Source organism: Scyliorhinus torazame, chromosome 9, assembly GCF_047496885.1.
Source record: "Scyliorhinus torazame isolate Kashiwa2021f chromosome 9, sScyTor2.1, whole genome shotgun sequence".
Taxonomy (NCBI): domain Eukaryota; kingdom Metazoa; phylum Chordata; class Chondrichthyes; order Carcharhiniformes; family Scyliorhinidae; genus Scyliorhinus; species Scyliorhinus torazame.
In genome coordinates this window covers 198,379,508-198,406,191 of record NC_092715.1, presented here as the reverse complement: position 1 = coordinate 198,406,191, position 26,684 = coordinate 198,379,508, and the positions used below count along the sequence as shown (strand labels likewise).

General features: G+C 46.5%; 1 protein-coding gene across 5 annotated transcripts in view; it reads left to right on the top strand.

Annotated features, from left to right (window-relative positions):
- dennd4c (DENN/MADD domain containing 4C) overlaps nt 1–26,684 on the top strand; it is a 287,047-nt gene that overhangs the window by 97,602 nt on the left and 162,761 nt on the right. For all 5 annotated transcript variants that reach the window (XM_072516945.1, XM_072516946.1, XM_072516944.1 and 2 more), the window contains one exon: nt 13,556–13,808. In XM_072516945.1, the coding sequence (XP_072373046.1) occupies nt 13,556–13,808 (253 nt within the window). The remainder of the gene's footprint in view (nt 1–13,555; nt 13,809–26,684) is intronic.

Here is a 26,684-nt window from a genome sequence, read left to right as displayed (position 1 = left end):
CGAGGTTCAAGTACCTGGGGCCTTTAACCAAGTTCTCTCTGCAGTTTTGTTCCATTTGAACCCAGCACCATCCTCTATATCACCTGGAAGCCAAGTGCACAGCAGACACCATGATGACAGCTAAAAAATCATTGTAATTTCCCCCTGAATTTGTTTGTGACATTGTGTCTTCTGTCTTGTTGGTTGCATGGGCTCAGTTATTCAGCACTATAACATGTGTATAACGTATCTTCAAAATGGACTTGACTGGGTAAATACTGAGGATGTTTCCTTTCATGTGGGAATCCAGGACCAAGAGGCACAATTTCAAAATAAAGGGTCTCCTATTTCAGATGAAAAGGAAGAGGAATTTCTTCTGAGGGTTGTCAGTCTTCGGAATTCTCTTCTCTGGCGAGTAGTGGAAGCTGGGTCATTGAATATCTTCTAACTTAGGCTATGGCACATGTGCAGAAGAATTGATGGTATGTGTGTGAAAGCAACATACTTATTAACTTAATTTGCAATTATGTGCTTCAGTGTTTCCAAGCTAGTCAATGCACTTAATATATTGTACATCCTCCGAGAATGAGGCCATTCGGCTTGTCAGTGCTGGCTCTCTGTAAGAACAACTCGGTGTGTTCTATCTTTTCCCTGAAGCCCTGAAAATTGTTTTCTTATATATGCAAAACTTTATTGACAATTTCCGGACAAATGCGAGGTGATGCATTTTGGAGGATCAAATCTAGGTATGAATTATACTGTAAATGGCAGAACCCTTAGCAACATTAATATACAGAGGAATCTGGGCGTGCAGGTCCACAGTTCCCTAAAAGTGGCAACATAGGTGGCCAAGGTGATTAAGAAGGCATATGAGATGCTTGCCTTCATCAGCCGGGGCATGGAGTACAAGAGTTGGGAAATCATGTTGCAGCTATATAAAACTTTGGTTGGGCCGTATTTGGAGTTTTGCGTGCAGTTCTGGTCACCACATTATCAGAAGGACATGGAAGCTTTGGCAAAGCAGGTTCACTAGGATGTTGCTGAGTCTGAGTGTTGGCTATGAGGAGAGGTTGAATAAACCAGGCTTGTTTTCACTGGAAAGACGTAGACTGAGGGGAGACCTGATAGCGGTCGACAAAATTGAGAGGCATAGACGGGGTGGATATTTGTTTCCCCCTCTCCTCCCCCTTTTCTCATTTTACCTCCCACCAAGGTCAGGTCCCCCTCCCCCACATCAACATCTGTCACAGCTTACCCTCTGATTATAGTTTCTCTGCCATTTGGTCTTTCACACCTTTTATTATCTCAGGGGACTGCCATTAGCACTCTCTTCCTTGGTTTCTGTGTTTCAATGAGATCATCCCTCATTTGTAACACCAATGAGCTTGCTCATCCTCTCCTCATAAGGCATCTCCTCCATCCCAGGAATCAGCCGAGTGAGCTTTCTCTGAACTTCTTCCAGTGCAAATATATCTTTCAACAAAGGAGACCAAAACTGCCCACTGCACTTTACATGTGGTCTCACAAATGACCTGTACAGTTGTAGCAAGACTTCCCAACTTATATATTCCACTCTCCTTTCAATAAAGGCCTGCATTCCATTTGCCTTCCTAATTACATGCTGTACCTGCATGCTGACATTTTGTGATGCACAAGGACACCTGTATACTGCAGCATTTTGTGGTTTCTGTCCACTTAAAGATTATTCTGTTCTTCTATTATTTCTGCCAAAATGGACAGCATTGACTTCCGGTGGTGACCATGGAGTGAACGGTCACACATTTGGCAGCTCCCGCTCATGGTGGTCTTTGTGTGACTTTTAAGCCGGATTGTTGCAGAAAATTTGTAGAGCAAGGGTGTAGAAGCAAGAACAGAAGAAAGGGACCCCCAGTTTATGGCGCTGCGGCCCAGAAGTCATCGGAAAAGAACAAACCAGTCTGTAGTGACGAGTGAGGAACGGAGAACCCGCGTGGAGATGGCGGATGAACAGGGTCGTACCCAGTCAGCTCAGTGGTCAATGGACCAGTTGGTGAGCTTCTTAAATGAGAAGTTCACCCAACAACGGATGGCAAGTGTGGAGGACCTGGCCTGGGCAGTGGACTCTATCAAGGCGGTGGTTGACTGCATGGAGGCAAAACCGCCAGCCCAGGTTTAGGCGATCCAGAGGTTGGAGGAGCTGGCGGGGGAGCATGAGGACCAGTCCGCCTCAATGGCAGCAGAGATTGGAATGCTGCGTGACCAGCAGAAGAGGCTGCTGGAGAAAGTGGGGGACCTGGAAAATCGTTCTGAGGCAGAATATTCAGATTTTGGGGTCTGCCGGAGGGAATCGGAAGGATCAGACGCTGGTGCGTATGTGGGGAAGATATTGGAGAAGATGCTTGCGGAAGGTCCGTTTGATCGACCACTGGAGGTGGATCGGGCCCACAGGGCACTGGTGTGAAAGCCCCAGGGGGGTGAGCCACCGAGGGCGATGGTGGTGCCATTTCATCGGTTCCTGGACAAGGAACACATTTGGGGTGGGCCTGGCTGACGAGGCGATGTACGTGGGAGGATGTCAAGATCCGGGTGTACAAAGACCTGGGAGCAGAGCTCGCAAAGAGGAAGGCAAGCTTTAATAAGGTCAAGTCGGCCCTGTACAAAAAGGGCATAAAGTTTGGACTACTGTACCTGGCCCAACTATGGTGACCTCCGGGGGTCGGTAGTGGTACTTTGGCTCGTCGGAGGAGGCAGCGGACTTCATGAAGGAGAATAGACTGATAGGAGAAGGACGATCTTGAACTTTGACTGAGGAGAACTGAAATTGTTTTGTACAACGTTGGATCTGTGCTGTTTGGACTTATTTTGGGGGTTTTGCTTGTTTCTTGCCAGGGTTTCTTTTTCGGTTCGGTTTGGTGTTATAGTAATTTGTAAAGGGAGGAGGGGTGGGCCTTTGTGCTCGGACCTTGGGAGGGATTGTTTGTTTGTTTTTGCTTCTTGCCTTTGTTTCGACTGCTTGCGATAAGAGCAACGGGAAGGAACCAGTGGGGAGTGAGATGCTAGACGCCATGGGCGGGGGCCAGGCGAGCTGGGAGGGCTAGTTTACGGAAGCAAAGTGGGGGGTGAGCTGAAGACCGATGTGGGGGTGGGGGGACTAGACTGCTGACGGGGAGGGACTTTCAAAGTGGAGGAGGGTTGCTGACTGTGTTTACCCGAGGGCAGGCCAGGGGAGGTGCGGCTCATGGGCCGAAGAGTGGCTTAGGAGAGGTTATGGTTGATGGCCCGGGGCGGGGGGGACGTGGTGGCACGTTCGGGGACTGAATGGGCCAGTCAAAAGGGCCTGTGTGTTCGCGCACTTGAAGCAAGTAAAGCGGACCTGGCCATGTTGCAGCAGACACATTTGAAGGTGGGGGATCAGATTAGGTTGAGGAAGGGATGGGCTGGGCAGGTGTTTCATCCGGGATTAGACTTTAAAACGAGGGGTGTGGCAATCCTGGTGGCATTCAAGGTAGGGAAGATAGAGGTGGACCCGGGAAGTAGATATGTTATGGTTAGTGGGAAGTTGGAGGCAACGGTCGTGGTATTGGTAAATATATATGACCCAAACTGGGACGATATTGAGTTTGTCAGACGGATGCTGGGGAAGATCCCAGACCTGGATTCATATAGACTGATTATGGGGGGAGATTTCAACACGGTCCTATATCGGAGGCTGGATTGTTTGAGTTCCAGGCCTGGGAAGATATCAGCTATGGCCAAGAAGCTGCGGGGGTTTATGGAGCGCATGGGGGTGTGGATCCGTGGAGGTTTGGGAGGCCAAGGAGTAAGGAATTTTCATTCTACTCCCATGTGCACAAGATATATTCCTGGATAGACTGCTTTGTGTTGGACAAAATGCTGCTGGCTGAAGTAGTGGATGCTGAATATTCAGCAGTTGTGGTGTCAGACCACGCCCCGCAATGGGTAGACCTGTAAGTCAACAAAGGAAAGGTCCAGCGGTCGCAATGGAGGTTGGATGTGCGGCTGATAGCGGAGGAGGAGGTGTGCAAGCGGGTGAGGAAGGCCATTCAGGGATATATAAAGATCAATGACCTGGTGAGGTTTCGGCGGGGGTTGTGTGGGAGGCACTGAAGGCGGTTATTAGGGGGGAAACTCATCTCAATTTGGGCACATAAGGAGAAGACTGAGCGGGCAGAGTTGGACAGGCTGGTCGGCAAAGTTTTACAGGTGGACAGGAGGTATGTGGAGTCTCCAGATGAAGGGCTTTTGAAGGAGCGTCAGACACTGCAGCTAGAATTTGGGCTTCTGTCCACGGGTAAAGTGGTGGGACAGCTGAGGAGGGTGAAGGGGGCGGTGTATGAATATGCGTGTTGTGTGGATCATAGGGTCTCGCTCTATGTGGACGATTTGCTCCTGTATATAACAGACCCGTTTTTGGGGGGGGATGGCAGGAATTATGGGAATACTGGTGGAATTTGGCCGGTTCTCAATCTACAAACAAAACATGAACAAGAGTGAGGTCTTCGCGATCCAGGCAAGGGGCCAGGAGAGGAGACTGAGGGAGATGCCGGCATGTTCAAAGTGGTGGGAAGGAGTTTTAGGTATCTGGGGATTGAGGTGGCATGGGGCTGTGGTCAGCTTCATAAACTAAATTTGGGCAGGGTGATTGGACAAATGAAAGGAGACTTCCACAGGTGGGACGTGCTCCCACGGTCATTGACGGGGAGGGTACAGACTGAAAATGACACAAGTCCTCCTTTAGTGGGGGCACGGGGGGGGGGCTTGGCCCTTCCGAACTTTATTAATTACTACTGGGCTGCTAATATTTCGATGATTAGGAAGTAGGTAGTGGGGCAGGGGTCGGTGTGGGACCGGGTAGAGGCGGCATCTTGTCGGGGCACGAGTCTGGAGGCTCTGTTAACGGCACCTCTGCTGTTCTCGCGGGCCTGATACTCCACAAGACCAGTGGTAGTGACAGCCCTGAGAGTGTGGAGGGAAATGGAGACAGCATATGAGACTGGAGGGGGCATCGTTGTGGTCACCGATCTGTGACGATCACCTTTTTGCTCCGGGGAGGGGGGGGGGGGGGCTGGATGGGGGTTTAAGAGGTGGCAGCGGGCAGGGATTGAGAGATTTGGGATTCTCTTCATTGAGGAGGGTTTCCCGAGACTGGAGGAGCTAGAGGACGAGTTTGAGTTGTCGGGTGGGAACGGATTTCGATACCTGCAGGTACGGAACGTAGTCCGGAGGCAGGTTCCAAGCTTCCCTTGCCTTGGGGTGGCATGGAAGTGGAGAATAGGGCAGGGAATCTAATATATGGGTAGCTAGGAGTTAGGGTGGGTGGAGGTTGGGTATGTTACTGTGTGGTTTCTGCGTGTGCTGGACTGTTCTCCCAGTGAGCCAGAGAAGACAGAGCCAGGAGTGAGACACAGCTAAGAGTGAGTTTGGGAATTTGAATCTAGGTGGGAATTCGAAGCTGGGTCGGGAGGAAGTGCTTTTTATCTCTGGTAAGTGACTGGTAAGTAGTGTTTCTGTTTTTCTGTTTCTTTTCATTGGTATATTTATCTATTTTTTTTTTTCTTTTTGTTGAAATTGTAGTTGTTGAAGTTAACCGAAGGTTTAAGACGTGGCAGGAGATCTCAGACCCGTGTCATGCTCGTGTGCGATGTGGGAGCTCAGGGACACGTCCACTGTCCCTGGCTCCTTCACGTGCAAGAAGTGTGTCCAGTTGCAGCTCCTGTTAGACCGCTTGACGGCTCTGGAGCTGCGGGTGGACTCACTTTGGAGCATCCGCGATGCTGAGGACGTCGTGGATAGCACGTTTAGCGAGTTGGTCACACCGCAGGTGAAAGGTACTGAGGGAGATAGAAAATGGGTGACCAAAAGACACAGCAAGAGTAGGAAGGCAGTGCAGGTGTCCTCTGCTGTCATCTCCCTGCGAAACAGATATACCGCTTTGGATACTGTTGAGGGAAATGGCTCACCAGGGGAAGGCAGCAGCAGCCAGGTTCATGGCACCGTGGCTGGCTCTGCTGCGCAGCTGGGCAGGAAGACGAATGGCAGGGCTATAGGGAACTCAATTGTAAGGGGAATAGACAGGCGGTTCTGCGGACGCAATCGAGACTCCAGGATGGTATGTTGCTTCCCTGGTGCAAGGGTCAAGGATGTCTCTGAGCGGCTGCAGGACGTTCTTGGGGGGGAGGGTCAACAGCCAGCTGTCGTGGTGCACATAGGCACCAACGATATAGGTAAAAAACGGGACGAGGTCCTACAAGCTGAATTTAGGGAGCTAGGAGTTAAACTAAAAAGTAGGACCTCAAAGGTAGTAATCTCAGGATTGCTACCAGTGCCACGAGCTAGTCCGAGTAGGACTGTCCGGATAGAGAGGATGAATGCGTGGCTCGAGAGATGGTGCAAGAGGGAGGGATTCAAATTCCTGGGACATTGGAACCGGTTCTGGGGGAGGTGGGACCAGTACCAACCGGACGGTCTGCACCTGGGCAGGACTGGAACCGATGTCCTAGGGGGGGGGGGTTTGCTCGAGCTGTTGGGGAGAGTTTAAACTAATGTGGCAGGGGGATGGGAACCGATGCAGGAAGTTGGAAGGTAGTAAAACGGGGACAGAAATAAAAGGCAGTAAGGGGGAAAGTGTAAGGCAGAGAAGCCATAGTCAAAAATCAAAAAGGGTGACAGTACAAGGTACAGTGACTGAGGGAAGCTCAGTGAATAGGACCAGGAATACTAAAAGAAATAAAACGGGAAGTGAAAATATTAATGGTAAGCGACGTGGCAGGTTGTTACATAAAGATATGGGTTCAACGCCAAGGAAAATTAGGAGAAAGGTTAAGAGGAAATATAACTTAGGAGAGGTTACTGATAGAGGTGTTAAGATTCAAAACCGAGGTAAAAAAGCCAACATAAATGTACTTTACCTGAATGCTCGTAGTATTCGGAATAAGTTAAATGAGTTGATGGCGCAAATCATCGTGAATGACTATGATTTAGTGGCCATTACTGAAACATGGTTAAAGGATTGTCACGACTGAGAGTTAAATATCCGAGGGTATCAAACTTTTCGGAAGGACAGAGTGGGTGGTAAGGGAGGTGGTGTAGCTCTTATTTAAGGATGACATCGGTGCTATGGAGGATAAGGTTGAATACATTTGGGTGGAAATCAGGAATAGTAAGGTGAAAAAGTCACTGATAGGTGTAATCTATAGGCCACCAAATAGTAATACTATGGTGGGGCAGGCAATAAACAAAGAAATAACAGATGCATGTAGAAATGGTACAGCAGTTATCATGGGGGATTTTAATCTACATGTCGATTGGTTTAACCAGGTCGGTCAAGGCAGCCTTGAGGAGGAGTTTATAGAATGTATCCGCGATAGTTTCCTAGAACAGTATGTAATGGAACCTACGAGGGAACAAGCGGTCCTAGATCTGGTCCTGTGTAATGAGACAGGATTGATTCAGGATAGTTAGGGATCCTCTCGGAAGGAGCGATCACAATATGGTGGAATTTAAAATACAGATGCAGGGTGAGAAGGTAAAATCAAGCACAAATGTTTTGTGCTTAAACAAAGGAGATTACAATGGGATGAGAGAAGAACTAGCTAAGGTAGACTGGGAGCAAAGACTTTATAGTGGAACAGTGGAGAACCTTCCAAATGATTTTTCACAGTGCTCAGCAAATGTTTATACCAACAAAAAGGAAGGACGATAAAAAGAGGGAAAATCGACCGTGGATATCTAAGGAAATAAGGGAGAGTATCAAATTGAAGGAAACAACATACAAAGTAGCAAAGATCAGTGGGAGACTAGAGGACTGGGAAATCTTTAGGGAGCAACAGAAAGCTACTAAAAAAGCTATAAAGAAGAGTAAGATAGATTGAGAGTAAACTTGCTCAGTATATAAAAACAGATAGTAAAAGTTTCTACAAATACATAAAACAAAAAAGAGTGGCTCAGGTAAATATTGGTCCTTTGGAGGATGAGAAGGGAGATTTAATAATGGGAGAGATGAGGAAATGGCTGAGGAACTGAACAGGTTTTTTGGGTCGGTCTTCACAGTGGAAGACACAAATAACATGCCAGTGACTGATGGAAATGAGGCTATGACAGGTGAGGACCTTGAGAGGATTGTTATCACCAAGGAGGTAGTGATGGGCAAGCTAATGGGGCTAAAGGTAGACAAGTCTCCTGGACCTGATGGAATGCATCCCAGAGTGCTAAAAGAGATGGCTAGGGAAATTGCAAATGCACTAGTGATAATTTACCAAAATTCACTAGACTCTGGGGTGGTCCCGGTGGATTGGAAATCAGCAAACGTGACACCACTGTTTAAAAAAGGAGGTCGGCAGAAAGCGGGTAATTATAGACCAGTGAGCTTAACTTTGGTAGTAGGGAAGATGCTGGAATCTATCATCAAGGAAGAAATAGCGAGGCATCTGGATGGAAATTGTCCCATTGGGCAGACGCAGCATGGGTTCATAAGGGCAGGTCGTGCCTAACTAATTTAGTGGAATTTTTTGAGGACATTACCAGTGCAGTAGATAACGGGGAGCCAATGGATGTGGTATATCTGGATTTCCAGGAATCTTTTGACAAGGTGCCACACAAGGTTGCTGCATAAGATAAAGATGCATGGCATTAAGGGGAAAGTAGTAGTATGGATAGAGGATTGGTTAATTAATAGAAAGCAAAGAGTGGGGATTAATGGGTGTTTCTCTGGTTGGCAATCAGTAGCTAGTGGTGTCCCTCAGGGATCAGTGTTGGGCCCACAACTGTTCACAATTTAGATGATTTGGAGTTGGGGACCAAGGGCAAGGTGTCCAAGTTTGCAGACGACACTAAGATGAGTGGTAAAGCAAAAAGTGCAGAGGATACTGGAAGTCTGCAGAGGGATTTGGATATGCTAAGTGAATGGGCTAGGGTCTGGCAGATGGAATACAATGTTGACAAATGTGAGGTTATCCATTTTGGTAGGAATAACAGAAAAAGGGATTATTATTTAAATGATAAAATATTAAAACATGCTGCTGTGCAGAGAGTCCTGGGTGTGCTAGTGCATGAATCGCAAAAAGTTGGTTTACAGGTGCAACAGGTGATTAAGAAGGCAAATGGAATTTTGTCCTTCATTGCTAGAGGGATGGAGTTTAAGACTAGGGAGGTTCTGCTGCAATTGTATAAGGTGTTAGTGAGGCCACACCTGGAGTATTATGTTCAGTTTTGGTCTCCTTACTTGAGAAAGGACGCACTAGCACTGGAGGGTGTGCAGAGGAGATTCACTAGGTTAATCCCAGAGCTGAAGGGGTTGGATTACAAGGAGAGGTTGAGTAGACTGGGACTGTACTCGTTGGAATTTAGAAGGATGCGGGAGGATCTTATGGAAACATATAAAATTAGGAAGGGAATAGATAGGATAGCTGCGGGCAGGTTGTTTCCACTGGCGGGTGAAAGCAGAACTAGGGGGCATAGCCTTAAAATAAGGGGAAGTAGATTTAGGACTGAGTGTAGGAGGAACTTCTTCACCCAAAGGGTTGTGAATCTATGGAATTCCTTGCCCAGTGAAGCAGTAGAGGCTCCTTCAATAAATGTTTTTAAGATAAAGATAGATAGTTTTTTGAAGAATAAAGGGATTAAGGGTTTTGGTGTTCGGGCTGGAAAGTGGAGCTGAGTCCACAAAAGATCAGCCATGATCTCATTGAATGGTGGAGCAGGCTCGAGGGGCCAGATGGCCTACTCCTGCTCCTAGTTCTTATGTTCTTATGTTCTGTTATTTAGAATGTTAATATAAATGCCTCAATAAAATTTTTCCAAAATGGACAGCATTTCCTCACATTATACTCCATCTGCAAAATCTTTGCTAACCTATCTGATGTGACCGAGTTCTTCCTGCATCTAAACTAATGCATTTGTTCCATTGTAAAACCCTCATACAAAAATTCATGACACAACAGCAATCCATAACCAGCACGCATACTTAAAACTTTGCCTTTATTTCCCAAATGACGGGGGATGTATTCAATCTTGTAGTACAAACATCATCATCCCTTGGTTCCTCTCACCAAAGACTTCATGAAACAACAACCAAAACGACTGACCGTATCTTTACATTAAAACGATAAAAAATATATACAAGGCCAAACGGTACAAACACTAATTTTGTGGTGGAGAAACAGGATACTCTCCAGTCATCCAGACTTAAAATGTTAACTCCCTTTTCTCTCCACAGATGCTGTGAGACCTGCTGAGATTGTCCAGTATTTTCTGTTTTTGTTTCCGATTGCAGCATCTGTAGTAATTTGCTTTTAAAAGCCTGATGAATATTCCTTCGCAGACTCTTTGGATCCTCTTCACAATTTGCTGTCCACCTATTTTCCTATAATGAGCAAATTTGGCTATAATGCATTCGGTTTCTTTGTCCAATTCGGGCGGCACAGGAACACAGTGGTTAGCACTGTTGCTTCACAGTGCCAGGGTCCTCTGTTCGATTCCTGGCTTGGGTCACCATGCAGAGTCTGCACGTTCTCACTGTGGGTTTCCTCCAGGTGATCCGTTTATCTCCCACAATTCCCAAAGGCCGTGCTTGTTAGGTGAATTGGATATTCTGAACTCTCCCTCTGTGTACCTGAACAGGTGCTGGAATGTGGCGACTAGGGGCTTTTCACAGTAACTTCATTGCAGTGTTAATGTAAGCTATGTGACTATATATTGTGACAATAATGATTATTAATATAGATCATAAATAGTTGAGGCCTCAGCACTGATCCCGGTGACATTCCACTAGGTTACAGTTAACATGTTAGTTAGTTAATTTTTACACCCAACACCATGAGTTTTTTTTAATGTGGCCCCACTGTACACTTCTTTTGGAAATCCAAATACACAATCTAGTGGTTCACCATTATCCACCTTGCTTGATGCATCCTCCAAGAACACTCACTTTGTCAAGCATGATTTCTCTTTCACAAAATGATGTTGATTCTGCCTGTTTGTATTATTTTCCAAATGTCCTGCTACTACTTCCTTAACGCATTTTTCTAATGGCTGCTGATACTATATAACACATAAAAAAGATGTGCTGCATGCATGTGTTGTTCCAATAAGGCTTTTTAGGAAGGCAGTTGTTTACTTAAAGATGTCAGTGAGGTGTTTTCTGCTCCTCACTGAAGAATCTGCCTATCCTTGATAAGAGTGGATTGAACAGAGCATGTCTGCAGCTGACTCACTCCCTCTTGACCATGGCGCTCTGGATGTCTTGGATACCCTGGTAGGTCTATGTGGATCCCCAGTTTGGGAACCACTGACACAAACGTCCATAAGTCGACTGATCACTTATTTTGATGGAAGTTGGCCAATTTAGAAGCCTACTTTGAATGGGTGACATGAGAACCTTTCTGTCCGTTTGAACAGGCAGGTGGAACCTGACTTTTTGTTCTGACTGATAATGCAACTTTCCCTCGGTACTGCACTGATATCAGCCTAAAATTCTAAGCTCGAGTCCAGAATTGACCCCAGAATCTTCTGATTTCAGGTGTCAGTTCTAATTCAAGCCGACCATTGGATCAGTGGGAGCACTCTTGCCTCCAAAATGCTTGAGAGAGCCAACATGATCTCATCTTGAGGGAGGTTTCAAAGCTCAACCTGATCATGTCTTCCCCTGAGGACTGCATAGAGACCGTTCCAGCCAGAGTTGCAAACTGGATTAGCCTTGCCACTTACCATCATCGATTGCTAAAGGTGGTTGTAATATTTGGACTGCTGCCAAGCTGAGCTCGGCTGTTTCCCATCTGCTAACTCGATCACTCTTGCCCACTGTCCTATTTGCCTCTGAGCTTAGCTTCTGTCACCTTCAGCTGTAATTACCATCACAACGACTACCTACTTCCTCCTGCAGCACATGCAATCTCCACCCTTGTCTCAGGCCATCTGCTGAAACCCTCAACTGTGATTCCAGAGTTAAATATTCTAGTTCTTTGTCCAAGGCAGTTTTACACTTTGCATCATCTATAAACTTGAGCTCACTCAAAACTCTGTTCATATACCCTAACATGCATCAAGTTCTGTTCATCCGTCACCCCTGTACTTGGTTATGTGTATTGACTCCCGGTCCAGAAAAAAACTCTACTTTTTCAATTCTCACCCTTGTTTTCAAATACCTTCTTGGCCTTGCCCCTCCTAAGCTATTATCCTATCCAGCTCTCCAGTCCTGTTAGATATCTGCACTCATCCAATTCTGCTCTCGAGCATCTCTGATTCTAATCAGTCCACCATTAGCATTTGTGCTTTCAGCTGCCTAGATCTTGAACTCTGGAATTCTCTCCCCAAACCTCTATACCTCTCTCTTTTTAAAGTGCTCCGTAAAACTCATTTTACCTGCCGTTATCTACTTGGATGACAAATTTTGGTAATAGCCTTGTGAAGCACCTTGAAATATCTTACTACGTTAAAAATAATAATAACCTATTATTGTCACAAGTATGAAGTTGCACTGAAAATCGCCTAGTTGCCATATTCCGGCGCATCTTCGGGTAAGCCTGTACGGGAATTGAACCCGCGCTGCTGGCCTTGTTCTGCATCACCAAACCAGCTGTCTAGCCCACTGAGCTAAACCAGTACATTACAAATGGATGTTTTTGAACTGAACTTGTGACCTTGCTAATCACTGACTTTTATTACTAGATGAACTCGCTCACAAGAATCAAGGGGACTGTCTCTTCTTCTTCTTTCTCCCCCCCCCGCCCCCTCCCCCGGCATTTCTTCCCAGTCCACCCCCTGCGTTTTTCCCAGTCCAGTGGGTCATGTTTAACCTTGGTGCATGTTGGTTATGAAGTATTGAACTGTTATTGCTTCCACTTCTAAGAGAAATTTTATTTAACTGGACCCTTCAGGGAATTGATTAGTTTTGTTTCACTGTATATTTGTGTAAACTGCAGTAGAGCTGAGCATGCCTTGTGTCACTACTCTCTTTTGCAACGACTTATATGAGTGATAAAAGACAATTAAAAGTACTGTGTTGGGGAGATAAGTACATTTGGTCCTTGTCTGATGATTCTTTTCTCCAGGCAATGTTGTGTGTTATATTTGAAAATATTCACGACATTACACAATGGTTTTTTATATTTGGCTTGTTATTTTGATTGTTTAATCCTTTTTGCCTTTTACATGGCATTTGAAGTACAGAACAACAATTTTGCCCACATAGTCCTTAATGCACTTACACAAATGGTTATTGGGATTATTATTTAGCAGTATGTTATCTCTAAGATTAATTGAACAAACTCAGTGAAAATTTAAGATATGTTTTAAATATTAACGGCATGTGTTCAAACTACACTGACATCAATGTTTTCAGTGTCTTGAGTGTTTTGTGTCAACTGGGCTCTAACAAATGTGATGAGCAACAATCTCTAATGCTGGTCATCATCTTCAAGCACCCTGAGACAAGTGTGATTGAGATTAATTTAGAGTACTTTGACCTTGCTGGCGAGACAGAAATGGGGAATCAGTGTTTTTCCAGATGTTTCGTGCTTATTTTTGTTGAATTGGCGAGTACGGTAGAATAATTATTGAGTTTTTTGTTTTCTCATTTTAGGGTTTTATATGAGGGGAAGGAACGTCTAATTCCAGGCTGTGAAATCTTACAAGCAACTCCCTTTGGCCGTTGTGCCAATGTTAACAACAGTTCAACCACTTCTCAGAGAATCTTCATTACACATCGGAGGGCTCCGTTGAACAGACCTCAGAATTCTTTGGCTGTGACGGATATCTGTGTTATTATTACCAGTAAAGGAGAAACTCCACCTCACACTTTCTGCAAAGTGGAGAAGAACTTAAACTGTGGCATGGTAGGAGCATTTTAGCACTTTTCTGCATTATATTACCTGAAATGTTAATGAAAATGCTTGACGACTTCATGGCAATCTGTCTTGCAGATTAACTGCAGCAGTGCCCAAATTGTTGTAATTTGCTCGAGAACCTTGTGTATAAATGCAATTTATTTTCAACATGGAAGGAAAAAACTTGCCTCTTCAAGTTGGATAGGAGTTTGTGAGCACATATAAGGTATTTTTAAATGAATTCAACATATAAGGTATTTTTAAATAAAAACAACAGTTGTATTTGTAGTTTTGAGCATTCAGGCTGTAATCTGACAGTGTAGCATAACTGTAATTTGAGTTATTTATTAAATGTATGAACAATTGATTAAAGACTGCAATTTTTTACACTCTTTCACAGAAATATTTTAATATACTCTTTTATATGAGATGACTATGTCACTGCTGGTTTTCACATTTCATCAGGGTAACCATCAGATTCTAATCAATGAAACTATTTTATTTTCCAATATTCTGTTCATTCTAAATGCACTTTACAGTATAATAGCTCAGTTTATTCACAAATGAGCGAGAACATAGGTTCAACTTCTTTTGAAGCAATCCTATTCAACCCCTTGTTTTTAGGCTTTCTCTAATTATTGTTATGTAGAAAAGGCAACTGATAAATTAGCCCTTGCTCTCTCCAGACACAATTGAATGAATGTGCCAGAAGCCAAAAAAGTCTTGTTGCTAAATTTCTTTTTCTTGAAAAATATTTTTATTTAGGCATTTATACTTTAGATTTTAACACAAAATAACACCCCCCCCCCCCCCCCAAACCAGCCAACATGGCTTTACATAACCAGCACCCTAAAAAAGTCCCCACTGACCTGCCCCCGCCTTGTTGCAAAATTTCATATAATGGATAAGACTAATCTTGTGGAAGAGAAATTTATTCTATGATTCGCATTTTTGGGGGTTCTTTAAAGCCACACTTGTGATAATAGTATATTTTTTCATCAACTTGACCTTTTGTTTCTTCTGGCAAATAAAGGGCATTACACTTGGTTTGCTTAAATTGATTAAATATGTCCGTGCAAATGCTGGCGTTGAGCATCTTGTGTTCCTGCCTGCTAGAATTATCTAAATAAAAGCTAGGCAGTGAATACTTGAGGGGTGTGGTGAGGGTGGAGTAAGTTTTCAACAATGTATCTTGTAATTGTGTAATCTAAAATCCATTTGTTCAACAATGAAAATGCTAGCTTTTGGAGATAATTACTGCAGCGTGCATGCCTGAACCTGTGTGTTGTGGCTTGGAAACATTAAAATGTGTTTCCATTTAGACAAGAGTGTTACTGCGACCTCTTGTGCTGTAATGTGCTGTGGTGGTTAAAAAAAATATTTGGATGCTTAATTTCTTTTTCCAAACATGATTTAATATTTTGGAAACCTAATTTTTCTATTCAACTATTCTTTGGGCATCTACATACTTCAGAATGTCAATGGCCATCAAAAGCCATCAGCATGATGAATGCTAACTTGTTGAACCATTTGAACACTTCATTGAATTTGTCCTTGACCAAACTTTGGAAAGTAATTTGTGTACCTCATTCTGCTCCATGTGGATAAAACAAGACACCACCTGTTCATGAATAAAAACAAAATGCTGAAGAAATCTGGCATCGTCTTTGAAGAGAAAAATAGTCGTCAATCTGAAATATCAACACTGTTTCCCTCTCCACAGATTCTGCCCAAAGTATTTCCAATTTGTTCTGTTCCTATTTCAGTTTTCCAGCATCCACAATATTTTGTACATGTTCATAAAGATGTGCATTAAACAAGATGCTTTAGCATCTCAGGAAAAGTTATGAGGAAGAATATCACTCTGCTCTGTTGATCTGGTTCTCCTGCAGCTGTCAAAGCCAGAATGTTTGGTCTTCAGTGACATTTTAAAGGGAAGAAATTGAACTGAGAAAAGCATCACAAAAAAAGCAGTTGCTTGTTGATTTGCATCTTTGATGGCCACCATGGGATCGTTTGGGGATTGGCATTAGTAATTTTGGGGGCAAAAGATAATTTGGTGCAACGAAATTTCAGTGAATTGTTCAAGTGTTGCGGGCAATTTGCCTAAGCATAGAAACAGTAAAGGCTCTAATTATCTTGTTATTAAATAACTTAGAATTGAATAAGGAATGAATGATTTTAAACCAAACTGTTCTAATTTTGAACGTAATTCAAACTGGAACATTAGGGATGGTGCAGTAAAGTCTCGATCATGAAGTATATATTTGGAAACATTTTACCTTCGTTTTGAATCTTGCCTGCCACATTTACGAATAGTTTCCATAAACTACTTGCATGCAATTGATTCTTCCACACCTTCCCCCCCAAAGTGTGAAACTGGTGAGTGGCTCGTATTGCATATGAGGGATGTTTGTAATTGTGAGAGCATAGCATGGTTTCCATGGGGATTTATGTAGATTAGTGCAATGTGGGCAGGCGGGTGGCAATTGCAGTTTAATATGTGAAGCACAAATTAGGGTGAAATAGTGAATAGGACAAATCGCAAGTATAAGAGGCTGAGTGATGTGATCAAACAGTGTTCAAATACTTAAAAGCAATGGGGCAGTACGGTGGCACAGTGGTTCGCACTGCTGCCTCACAGCTCCAGGGACCCGAGTTCAACTCGCTTTCGGTCTCTGGTGACTGTGGAGTTTGCACTTTCTCTTCGTGTCTGCGTGGGTTTCCTCCAGGTGCTCAAGTTTCCTCCCACAGTCCAAAGATGTGCAGGTTGGGTGGATTAGCCATGCCTAAATGCCCCTTGGTGTCCAAAAGGTTAGGTCAGGTTAATGGGTTACGGGGATGAAGTGGAGGGGGCGGTCTTAAGTAGTGTGTTCTTTCCAAGGGCCTGTGCAGATTCGATGAGCCAAATGGGAATATTGGCTTGCACAAAATATACCCTCCTTTCAAACTAGTTGTACTTGTGATTTGAAATCTATAATGGAATATTATATTTGCTGTATGGCGTGTTAGGATTAGGAACACTTGAGATTTAGCCGTTATAATTTGGTAGGTTGTTGGTGTAGTACATTGAATATACAGGGTCCTCCCAAATTTTGTTTTCATTGAGATTAACCCATCAATTTCTGCCGTGAATATAAAGTGGCAAATATCCAATCCATTGGTCAGTCACATCAACTAATTATTAGATTCCCGGGTACTTGGCAGGCTTATAACTGAACAGTGATATGCTGTTCGCTTGCTTAAGAGAGCTATTCCTTAATTTATGGCTTTATTTAGACCGGTGTTCCTGATCTTTGGCCACTTGGTGTGGATTAGGGTGGGCAAGTGATGTTCTTGTGGGTCTGCTCTAAACCTGGCCAATACGGTAGTTTGTAAGTAAGAACAGCATTACTGGAGTGTGGCGGTCTACACTGCTACCTACCTCCCTCTAGTGCCTGGTACATTTTCAGAAACTAAAGACAGGAATAATACCACAATTTTCTTTGTTTGAAACTATTAAAGAAGTAATAAAATTGAGCATCCCAGCTGGTATTCATTCTCTAATGCTGAGATCTCAAGTAGAAAAGTTGTTTGGCTTTTGGTGGAAATCCAAAGCTGTTTCCAACAATTAATTTAAGGAAAACAAATCTATTTTCCAGAGCTGGCATGATACAATAGGTCTTTTGCTTTATGGATTTTTTCCTCGGAAGCATTGAATGTTTTGGCTGTAATTGGCTCATTTAAAGTGGTCAGCATTCTTCAACCCTGATTATCTCTGTAAAACTTGCCTGAATCATAGAATCACTACAGTGCAGAAGGAGGCCATTTGGCCCATCGAGTCTGCACCGGCCCTTGGAAAGACACCCTAGACTTCCAGGTGCGGCGATGACCAGCTAAGTCGCACGTTTCGGCAGCTCCCGGTGGAACGGACTTTTGGGCTCTTAATAGGAGCCCCAACGGCAATTTTAATGGCTAAAAACAGTGTGGTAAACCAGAAGGGAATCCCCCCTGGATATGGATGGAAAAAGGAGAGGAAAGCGGCCGGATTGCAGAGGATCCTCTAGAGCAGTGGCAAGGAAGGCAAGCACAAAGCAAGATGGCGTCGGAAGGTGGCCATTTGGTATGGGGCCCTGACCAACAAGAGTTCCTGCGGCGCTGTGTGGAAGAACTGAAAAAGGGGAAGAAGGAGCTGCTGGCCCCGATTTTACAGGCGATTGAAGGGCTAAAGGAGGAGCAAAAACCCAGGAGCAGGAGCTTCGGGTCGTGAAGGCAAAGGCCCCTGAAAATGAAGACTAAATACAGGGCCTGGTGGTGAAGACAGAGATGCACGAGGCACAACACAAAAGGTGTGTGGAAAGGTTGGAGGTGCTGGAGAATAATGCGAGGAGGAAGAATTTTATGATTCATGGTCTTCCCGAAGGCGCAGAAGGGGCGGACGTCGGGCACATGTGAGCACGATGCTTCACTCGTTAATGGGATCGGAGGCCCCGACGGGCCCGTTGGAGGTGGAGAGAGCTTATCGAGTTATGGCGCGAAGACCGAGGGCTGGAGAAATACCTCGAGCCATAGTGGTGAGATTTCTCCGCTATAATGACCGAGATGGTCCTCAGATGGGCGAAGAAAACTCTGAGCTGTAGGTGGGAGAACGCGGTGATCCGCGTATATCAAGATTGGAGTGCGGAGGTGGCAAGAAGGAGGGCAAGTTTTAATCGGGCTAAGGCGGTGCTTCACAAAAGGAAGGTCAAATTCAGAATGTTGCAGCCGGCAAGATTGTGGGTCACACACCAAGGGAAGCACCACTACTTTGAGACGGCAGAAGAGGCGTGGACATTTATTGTGGACGAGAAGCTGGAATAGGCGGGCAAGAAAAAGAACGCTTGGGACAAAGTGGTGGGGTGAAGGGGGGAAAAAGGGGCAGGGATGATTTTTCAAGTTGTTAATCTTGCGACCCTGTAACTTTTCTATCTTCCCCATGTTGTGGGGGAGGGGGGGAGGGAGGATGAGGAACAGTGGGTGCCGGTCATTAGGGGCGGGGCCAAGTGGGAAACGCGGGCTTTGTTCCCGCGCTATGGTAATCATGGCGGGAACAGGGAAGCAGGAAGGAGAGGGCCTCGCACAGTGGGGGCCGAGGTCACGGGGGGAAGCCGAGGTCAGCCAGAGTTTGCTGACTTCTGGGAGTAATATGGGGGGTGCAACTATGCTAGAAAGGGATCTAGCAGGGGGGGGTTAACTGGGTGTCTGCTGCTGGGGAGAAGGGGGAGCTGGTACGGGGTGGGGTGGTCGAGGCGGGAGGGCGCCGTCGGGGGGGATATACGGGTACGTGGGAACCGGGTGAGGAGCTGGATTAAAAAAAGGGGGTGGCTAGTCGACAAGGGGGGTGGGGGTGGGGGGGGGGGTGTAGGTAAAGAGCCCCCCAACCCGGCTGATCACGTGGAATGTGAGAGGGCTGAACGGGCCGATTAAAAGGGCACGGGTACTCGCACACCTAAAGAAATTAAAGGCAGATGTGGTTATGCTGCAGGAGACGCATTTGAAACTGATAGACCAGGTCAGACTACACAAAGGATGGGTGGGGCAGGTGTTTCATTCGGGGCTCGATGCAAAAAAACAGGGAGGTGGCCATACTAGTGGGGAAACGGGTACTGTTTGAGGCAAAGAACATAGAGGCGGATAGTGGGGGTAGATACGTGATGGTGAGTGGTAGATTGCAAGGGGAGGCGGTGGTTCTAGTGAACGTATAGGCCCCGAACTGGGATGATGCAAATTTTGAGGTGTATGTTGGGACGTATCCCGGACCTAGAGGCGGGAAAGTTGGTAATGGGTGGAGACTTCAATACGGTGTTGGACCCAGGGCTGGACAGATCGAGGTCCAGAACCGGGAGGAGGCCGGTTGCAGCTAGGGTGCTCAAGGACTTCATGGAGCAGATGGGAGGAGTAGACCCCTGGAGATTTAGCAGGCCTAGGAGGAAGGAGTTCTCGTTTTTCTCCTATGTCCATAAAGTATATTCACGGATAGACTTTTTTGTTTTGGGAAGGGCATTGATCCCGAAGGGGACCGGGACGGAGTACACGGCCATAGCTATCTCGGACCACGCTCCACATTGGGTGGACCTGGAGATGGGAGAGGAAAAAGAACAGCACCCACCCTGGAGAATGGACATTGGATTATTGGCAGATGAGGGGGTGTGTCTAAGGGTGAGGGGGTGCATTGAAAAGTACTTGGAACTCAATGATAATGGGGAGGTTCAGGTGGGAGTGGTCTGGGAGGCGTTGAAGGCAGTGGTTAGAGGGGAGCTGATATCTATCAGGGCACATAAAGGAAAGCAAGAGGGTAGGGAAAGGGAGCGGTTGCTGAAAGAACTTTTGAGGGTGGACAGACAATATGCGGAGGCGGGACTGTACAGGGAAAGACAGGCTACATGTAGAATTTGACTTGTTGACTACGGGTAATGCAGAAGCACAATGGAGGAGGGCACAGGGTGTACAGTACGAATATGGAGAGAAGGCGAGCCGGTTGCTGGCCCACCAACTGAGGAAGAGGGGAGCAGCGAGGGAGATGGGGGGGGGGGGGGGTGTGAGAGACGAGGAGGGAGAGATGGAGCGGGGAGCGGAGAGAATGAATGGGGTGTTCAAGGCATTCTACAAAAGATTATATAAAGCTCAGCCCCTGGATGGGAAGGAGAGAATGATGTGCTTTCTGGATCAGCTGGAATTCCCTAAGGTGGAGGAACAGGAGCGGGCGGGACTGGGAGCACCGATTGAGATGGAGGAGGTAGTGAAAGGGATTGGGAGCATGCAGGCGGGGAAGGCCCCGGGACCAGACGGATTCCCGATGGAATTTTATACGAAGTATATGGATTTGCTGGCCCCGCTTTTGACGAGAACCTTTAATGAGGCTAGGGAAAGTGGGCAGCTGCCCCCGACTATGTCAGAGGCAATGATATCGCTCCTCTTAAAGAAGGAAAAAGACCTGCTGCAATGCGGGTCCTATAGGCCCATTTCCCTTTTAAGCGTGGATGCTAAGATTCTGGCCAAGGTGATGGTGACTAGGATAGAGGACTGTGTCGCGGGGGTGGTCCATGAGGACCAAACCGGGTTTGTGAAGGGGAGGCAGCTGAACACGAACATACGGAGGTTGCTAGGGATAATGGTGATGCCCCCGCCAGAAGGGGAAGCGGAGATAGTGGTGGCGATGGATGCCGAGAAAGCATTCGACAGAGTGGAGTGGGATTATCTGTGGGAGGTGCTGAGGAGATTTGGCTTTGGAGATGGGTATATCGGATGGGTACAGTTGCTGTATAGGGCCCCGATGGCGAGTGTGGTCACGAATGGACAGAGGTCTGATTATTTCCGGCTTCACAGAGGGATGAGGCAGGGGTGTCCCCTGTCTCCGTTATTGTTTGCATTGGCGATTGAGCCCCTGGCCATAGCACTGAGGGGTTCCAGGAAGTGGAGGGGAGTGTTTAGGGGAGGAGAAGAACACCGGGTATCTTTGTATGCGGATGATTTGTTGTATGTTGTGGACCCGGTGGAGGGGATGCCAGAGATAATGCGGATACTTGGGGAGTTTGGGGCTTTTTCGGGGTACAAATTGAACATGGGGAAAAGTGAGTTGTTTGTGGTGCATCCGGGGGAGCAGAGCAGGGGAATAGATGATTTACCGCTGAGGAAGGTAACCAGAGACTTCCGGTACTTAGGGATTCAGATAGCCAAGAATTGGGGAACCTTACACCGGCTTAATTTAACACGATTGGTGGAACAGATGGAGGAGGATTTCAAGAGATGGGACATGGTGTCCCTGACATTGGCAGGTAGGGTGCAGGCGGTTAAAATGGTGGTTCTCCCGAGATTCCTCTGTGTTTCAGTGCCTCCCGGTGATGGTCATGAAGGCTTTTTTAAAGAGAATTGAGAGAAGTATTATGAGTTTTGTGTGGGCTGGGAAGACCCCGAGAGTGAGGAGGGGGTTCTTGCAGCGTAGTAGAGATAGCGGGGGGCTGGCACTACCGTGCCTAAACTATTATTACTGGGCCGCCAATATCTCAATGGTGTGTAAGTGGATGGGAGAAGGGGAGGGAGCGGCGTGGAAGAGTTTGGAGAGGGCGTCCTGCAAGGGGACCAGCCTACAAGCAATGGTGACGGCACCGTTGCCGTTCTCACTGAAGAAATACACCACAAGCCCAGTGGTGGTGGCAACACTAAAAATTTGGGGGCAGTGGAGACGGCATAGGGGAAGGACGGGAGCCTCGGTGCGGTCCCCGATAAGAAATAACCATAGGTTTGTTCCGGGGAGAATGGATGGGGGATTTGGAGTATGGCAAAGAACTGGGGTAGTACAACTGAGAGATCTGTTCCTGGATGGGACGTTTGCAAGTATGGGAGCGCTGACGGAAATGTATGGGTTGCCCCAAGGGAATGCGTTTAGGTATATGCAACTGGGGGCGTTTGCGAGGCAACAGGTGAGGGAATTCCCGCAGCTTCCGACGCAGGAGGTGCAAGATAGAGTGATCTCAGAGACATGGGTGGGGGATGGTAGGGTGTCGGATATATATAGGGAAATGAGGGACGAGGGGGAGATCATGATAGATGAGCTGAAAGGGAAATGGGAAGAAGAACTGGGGGAGGAGATTGAGGAGGGGCTGTGGGCTGATGCCCTACGTAGGGTAAACTCATCGTCCTCGTGTGCCAGGCTAAGCTTGATACAATTTAAGGTTTTACACAGGGCGCATATGACTGGAGCACGGCTCAGTAAATTTTTCGGGGTAGAGGATAGGTGTGGGAGATGCTCGAGAAGCCCAGCGAATCACACCCACATGTTCTGGTCATGTCCGGCACTACAGGGGTTCTGGGTGGGGGTGGCGAAGGTGCTTTCGAAGGTGGTGGGGGTCCGGGTCGAGCCAAGCTGGGGGTTGGCTATATTCGGGGTCGCAGAAGAGCCGGGAGTACAGGAGGCGAGAGAGGCTGATGTTTTGGCCTTTGTGTCCCTAGTAGCCCGGCGCAGGATATTGCTTATGTGGAAGGAAGCCAAACCCCCGGGCGTGGAGACATGGATAAATGACATGGCAGGGTTTATAAAGTTAGAACGGATTAAGTTTGTGTTAAGGGGTTCGGCTCAGGGGTTCACCAGGCGGTGGCAACCGTTTGTCAACTACCTCACAGAACGATAGAGATAATGGAAAAGTAAGAAGGCAACAGCAGCAACCCGGGAGGGGGGGGGGGGGGGTGGGGGGAGGACCCGGGCGGGCTCTCAGGGATGTCATTGTATATGTATAGGCATTTGTTTTAGGTAATGTATATTGGACTGTTAGATAGTACTTTTGGAGAGTAACTATTTTTGATAAGGCAGTTGCCATTTAGTTTTTGTTTATATATTATTTATTTATTTGTTTAAAACTGGCCACTGTTATTTATATTGTTTTATTGTTGTTAAAAAGAAAAACTGTGTACGGTTATATTTGGCCAAAAAATCTTGAATAAAATATATTTAAAAAAAAAAAGAAAGAGCACCCTACTTTAGCCCACGCCTCCACCCTATCCCCGTAAACCCAGTAACCCTACCTAACCTTTTGGACACGAGGGGGCAATTAAGCATGGCCAATCCACATAACCTGGATATCTTTGGACTGTGGGAGGAAACCCGAGCACCTGGAGGAAGCCCACACCGACACGGGCAGAAAGTGCAAACTTCAGACCGTCATCTGAGGCCTGAATTGAACCCGGGTCCTTGGGAGCTGTGAGGCAGCAGTGCTGACCACTGTGCCACCGTGCTGCCCTTGAAGCAGCAAAACAATTTATGAAAGCTAATTTGGGATCTACTGAGATCTGAACGAAGACTTAAAGGGAAATGTATATAATTTTGTGTATTTTAGTTGTAAACAGACTGCTTTGAAACTTGATGTCATATTTGACCCAGAGGAGCTTCTGTCTACATATTTTTGTCATCACCAAGACCACCTGTTCCCAACTTTTGTAGCCTGACCTGACTTGGCCTCCACCCCAGTTCATCTGCTGAAACATTTATCCTTGCCTTCTGCTACCACTAGATTTGATTATTCCAATGCATTCTTGGCCAGCCTCTGACGTTCTACTTGAAGTCACTCACCTGCCCATATTTATACTTGCACTATGTCCCATTCATCCATCACCACTATGGTCACTCATCTATGCTGAGTAATGCCTCTATTTTTATCATTCTCATCCTTGTTTTCAATTCCCACAATGGCAATGCCCCTCATTAACTCCAATATTCTCCAGCACTACAACCCTCCCAATATCTGCAGTATATCCAATTCTGGCCTCTTGAATATTCCTGATTTTAATCATCCCACCAATGGGGAGCCATGCCTTGATCTGCCAAGGCCTTAAACTCTGGAATTCTCTGCTGAAATCCTCTGTTCTGTATTCTTCTCTAACTTGTCACTTCATAGAATGTATTTATTTAATCAACTTGGACATCTGCCCAAATATCATCTTGTGTAGCTTGGTGTCACGTTTTGTTTGATAATGCTCCTGTGTATTTTACTCCTAAATATAAGTTGTTTCAAGAGTAGTAAAATACAGCACGTCTTTAAAGACCCATTCAATATAAAAGGGTAATGCTCACTGGTTGCGGTGATAAAATTGTCTTTCTAGTATTGGCTTGTGTAAACTTGCATATATGACAAACCTTAAAAGCTAGCTGCAGTCCGAATCTTGTACTTGACTTAAACCAGTCCTCATGCTTCATGTTTCACTCCATCATCTATAAAACTTGCAACAAGTGCTTGTGATTTGTCTTGTAAGATACAAACATACGAATTAAGAGGAGTGGGCCAGACGGGATTTGTAAAGGGCAGGCAACTAAACATCAATGTGCGGTGGCTCTTAAACGTGATAATGATGCCATCGGTGGAGGGAGTGGTGGAGATAGTGGTGGCTATGGACGCGGAGAAGGCCTTTGACCGAGTAGAGTGGGAGTACCTCTGGGAAGTGCTGCGTAGGTTTGGGTTCGGGGGAGGGTTTATTAGTTGGGTTAAGCTCTTATACAGAGCCCCGGTGACGAGTGTGGTTACGAATCGGCAGAGGTCGGAGTATTTTCGGCTGTATCGTGGGACGAGGCAGGGGTGCCCACTGTCCCCCCTGTTGTTTGCATTAGCAATTGAACCCTTGGCCATGTCATTAGGGAGTCTAGGAAATGCAGGGGGGTGGTCCGAGGGGTAGAGGAGCATGGAGTGTCGCTTTATGCAGACGACCTGTTGCTGTATGTGGCGGATCCAGTGGCGGGGATGGTGGAGGTCATGCAGACTCGAAGGGAGTTTGGGGATTTTTCGGGCTATAAGCTTAATGTAGGGAAGAGTGAGCTTTTTGTGGTACAGTCAGGAGACCAGGAAAGGGGGATAGACGATCTACCGCTGAGGGGGGCAGAAGGGAACTTTCGGTACCTGGGGATCCAAATAGCTAGGAGTTGGGGGGCCCTACATAAACTTAATCTGACGAGGCTGGTGGAGCAGATGGAGGAGGACTTCAAACGATGGGACATGTTGCCGCTCTCGCTAGCGGGTAGAGTGCAGTCGGTCAAAATGGTGGTCCTCCCGAGGTTTCTTTTTGTGTTCCAGTGCCTTCCAATTGTAATCACCAAGGCCTTTTTTAAGAGGGTAGGCAGGAATATTATGGGTTTTGTGTGGGCGAATAAGACCCCAAGGGTAAGGAGAGGGTTTCTGGAGCGCAGTAGGGACCGAGGAGAGTTGTCGCTGCCGAATCTGGGTGGCTACTACTGGGCAGCAAATGTGGCGATCTGTACGTGGGTGATGGAGGGAGAGGGGTTGGCACGGAAGAGGTTGGAGATGGCGTCCTGCAAGGAAACGAGCCTGGGTGTGCTGGTGACTGCACCGCTGCCGCTCTCGCCGACAAGGTACACCACTAGTCCGGTGGTGGCGGCAACGCTAAAGATCTGGGGCCAGTGGAGACGGCACAGGGGTGCAATGGGAGCCTTGGTGTGGTCCCCGATCAGGAGTGACCATCGGTTTGTCCCAGGGAGGATGGACGGGGGGTTTCAGAGCTGGCATCGAGCAGGGATTAGAAGAATGGGGGACCTGTTCATTGATGGGACGTTTGCGAGCCTAGGGGCACTGGAGGAGAAGTTTGTGCTACCCCCGGGAAATGCTTTCAGATACATGCAGGTGAGGGCGTTTGTGAGACGACCGGTGAGGGAATTCCCGTTTCTCCCGGCACAGGAGATTCAAGACCGGGTGATCTCGGGTGTATGTGTCGGAGAGGGCAAGGTGTCGGCGATATACCAGGAGATGAAAGAAGAGGGGGAGGCGTTGGTAGAGGAGCTGAAGGGTAAATGGGAGGAGGAGCTGGGGGAGGAGATTGAGGAGGGGCTATGCGCTGATGCCCTAAGTAGGGTTAATTCCTCCTGTGTGTGCCAGACTTAGCCTGATACAATTGAAGGTGGTACATAGAGTGCACATGACGGGGGCGAGGCTGAGTAAGTTCTTTGGGGTAGAGGACAGATGTGGGAAACGGATATGTAGTCAGATTCTGGAAAAATATGAAAATAGGGTTGGGTGATTTTAATTTCCCCATATTGACTGGGACTCCCTTAGTGCCAGAGGTTTGGATGGAGAGCAATTTGTTAGGTGTGTCAAGGAGAGGAGAGGATTTGTATTATTATTGTCACATGTATTAGTATACAGTGAAAAGTATTGTTGCATGCTGTACAAACAATGCATACCGTACATAGGGAAGGAAGGAGAGACTGCAGAATATGATGTTACAGTTATAGCAAGGTGTAGAGAAAAGATCGACAATACGAAGTAGGTCCATTCAAAAGTCTGATGGCAGTAGGGAAGAAGTTGTTCTTGAGTCGGTTGGTACGTGACCTCAAACTTTGGTATCTTTTTCCTGACGGAAGAAGGTGGAAGA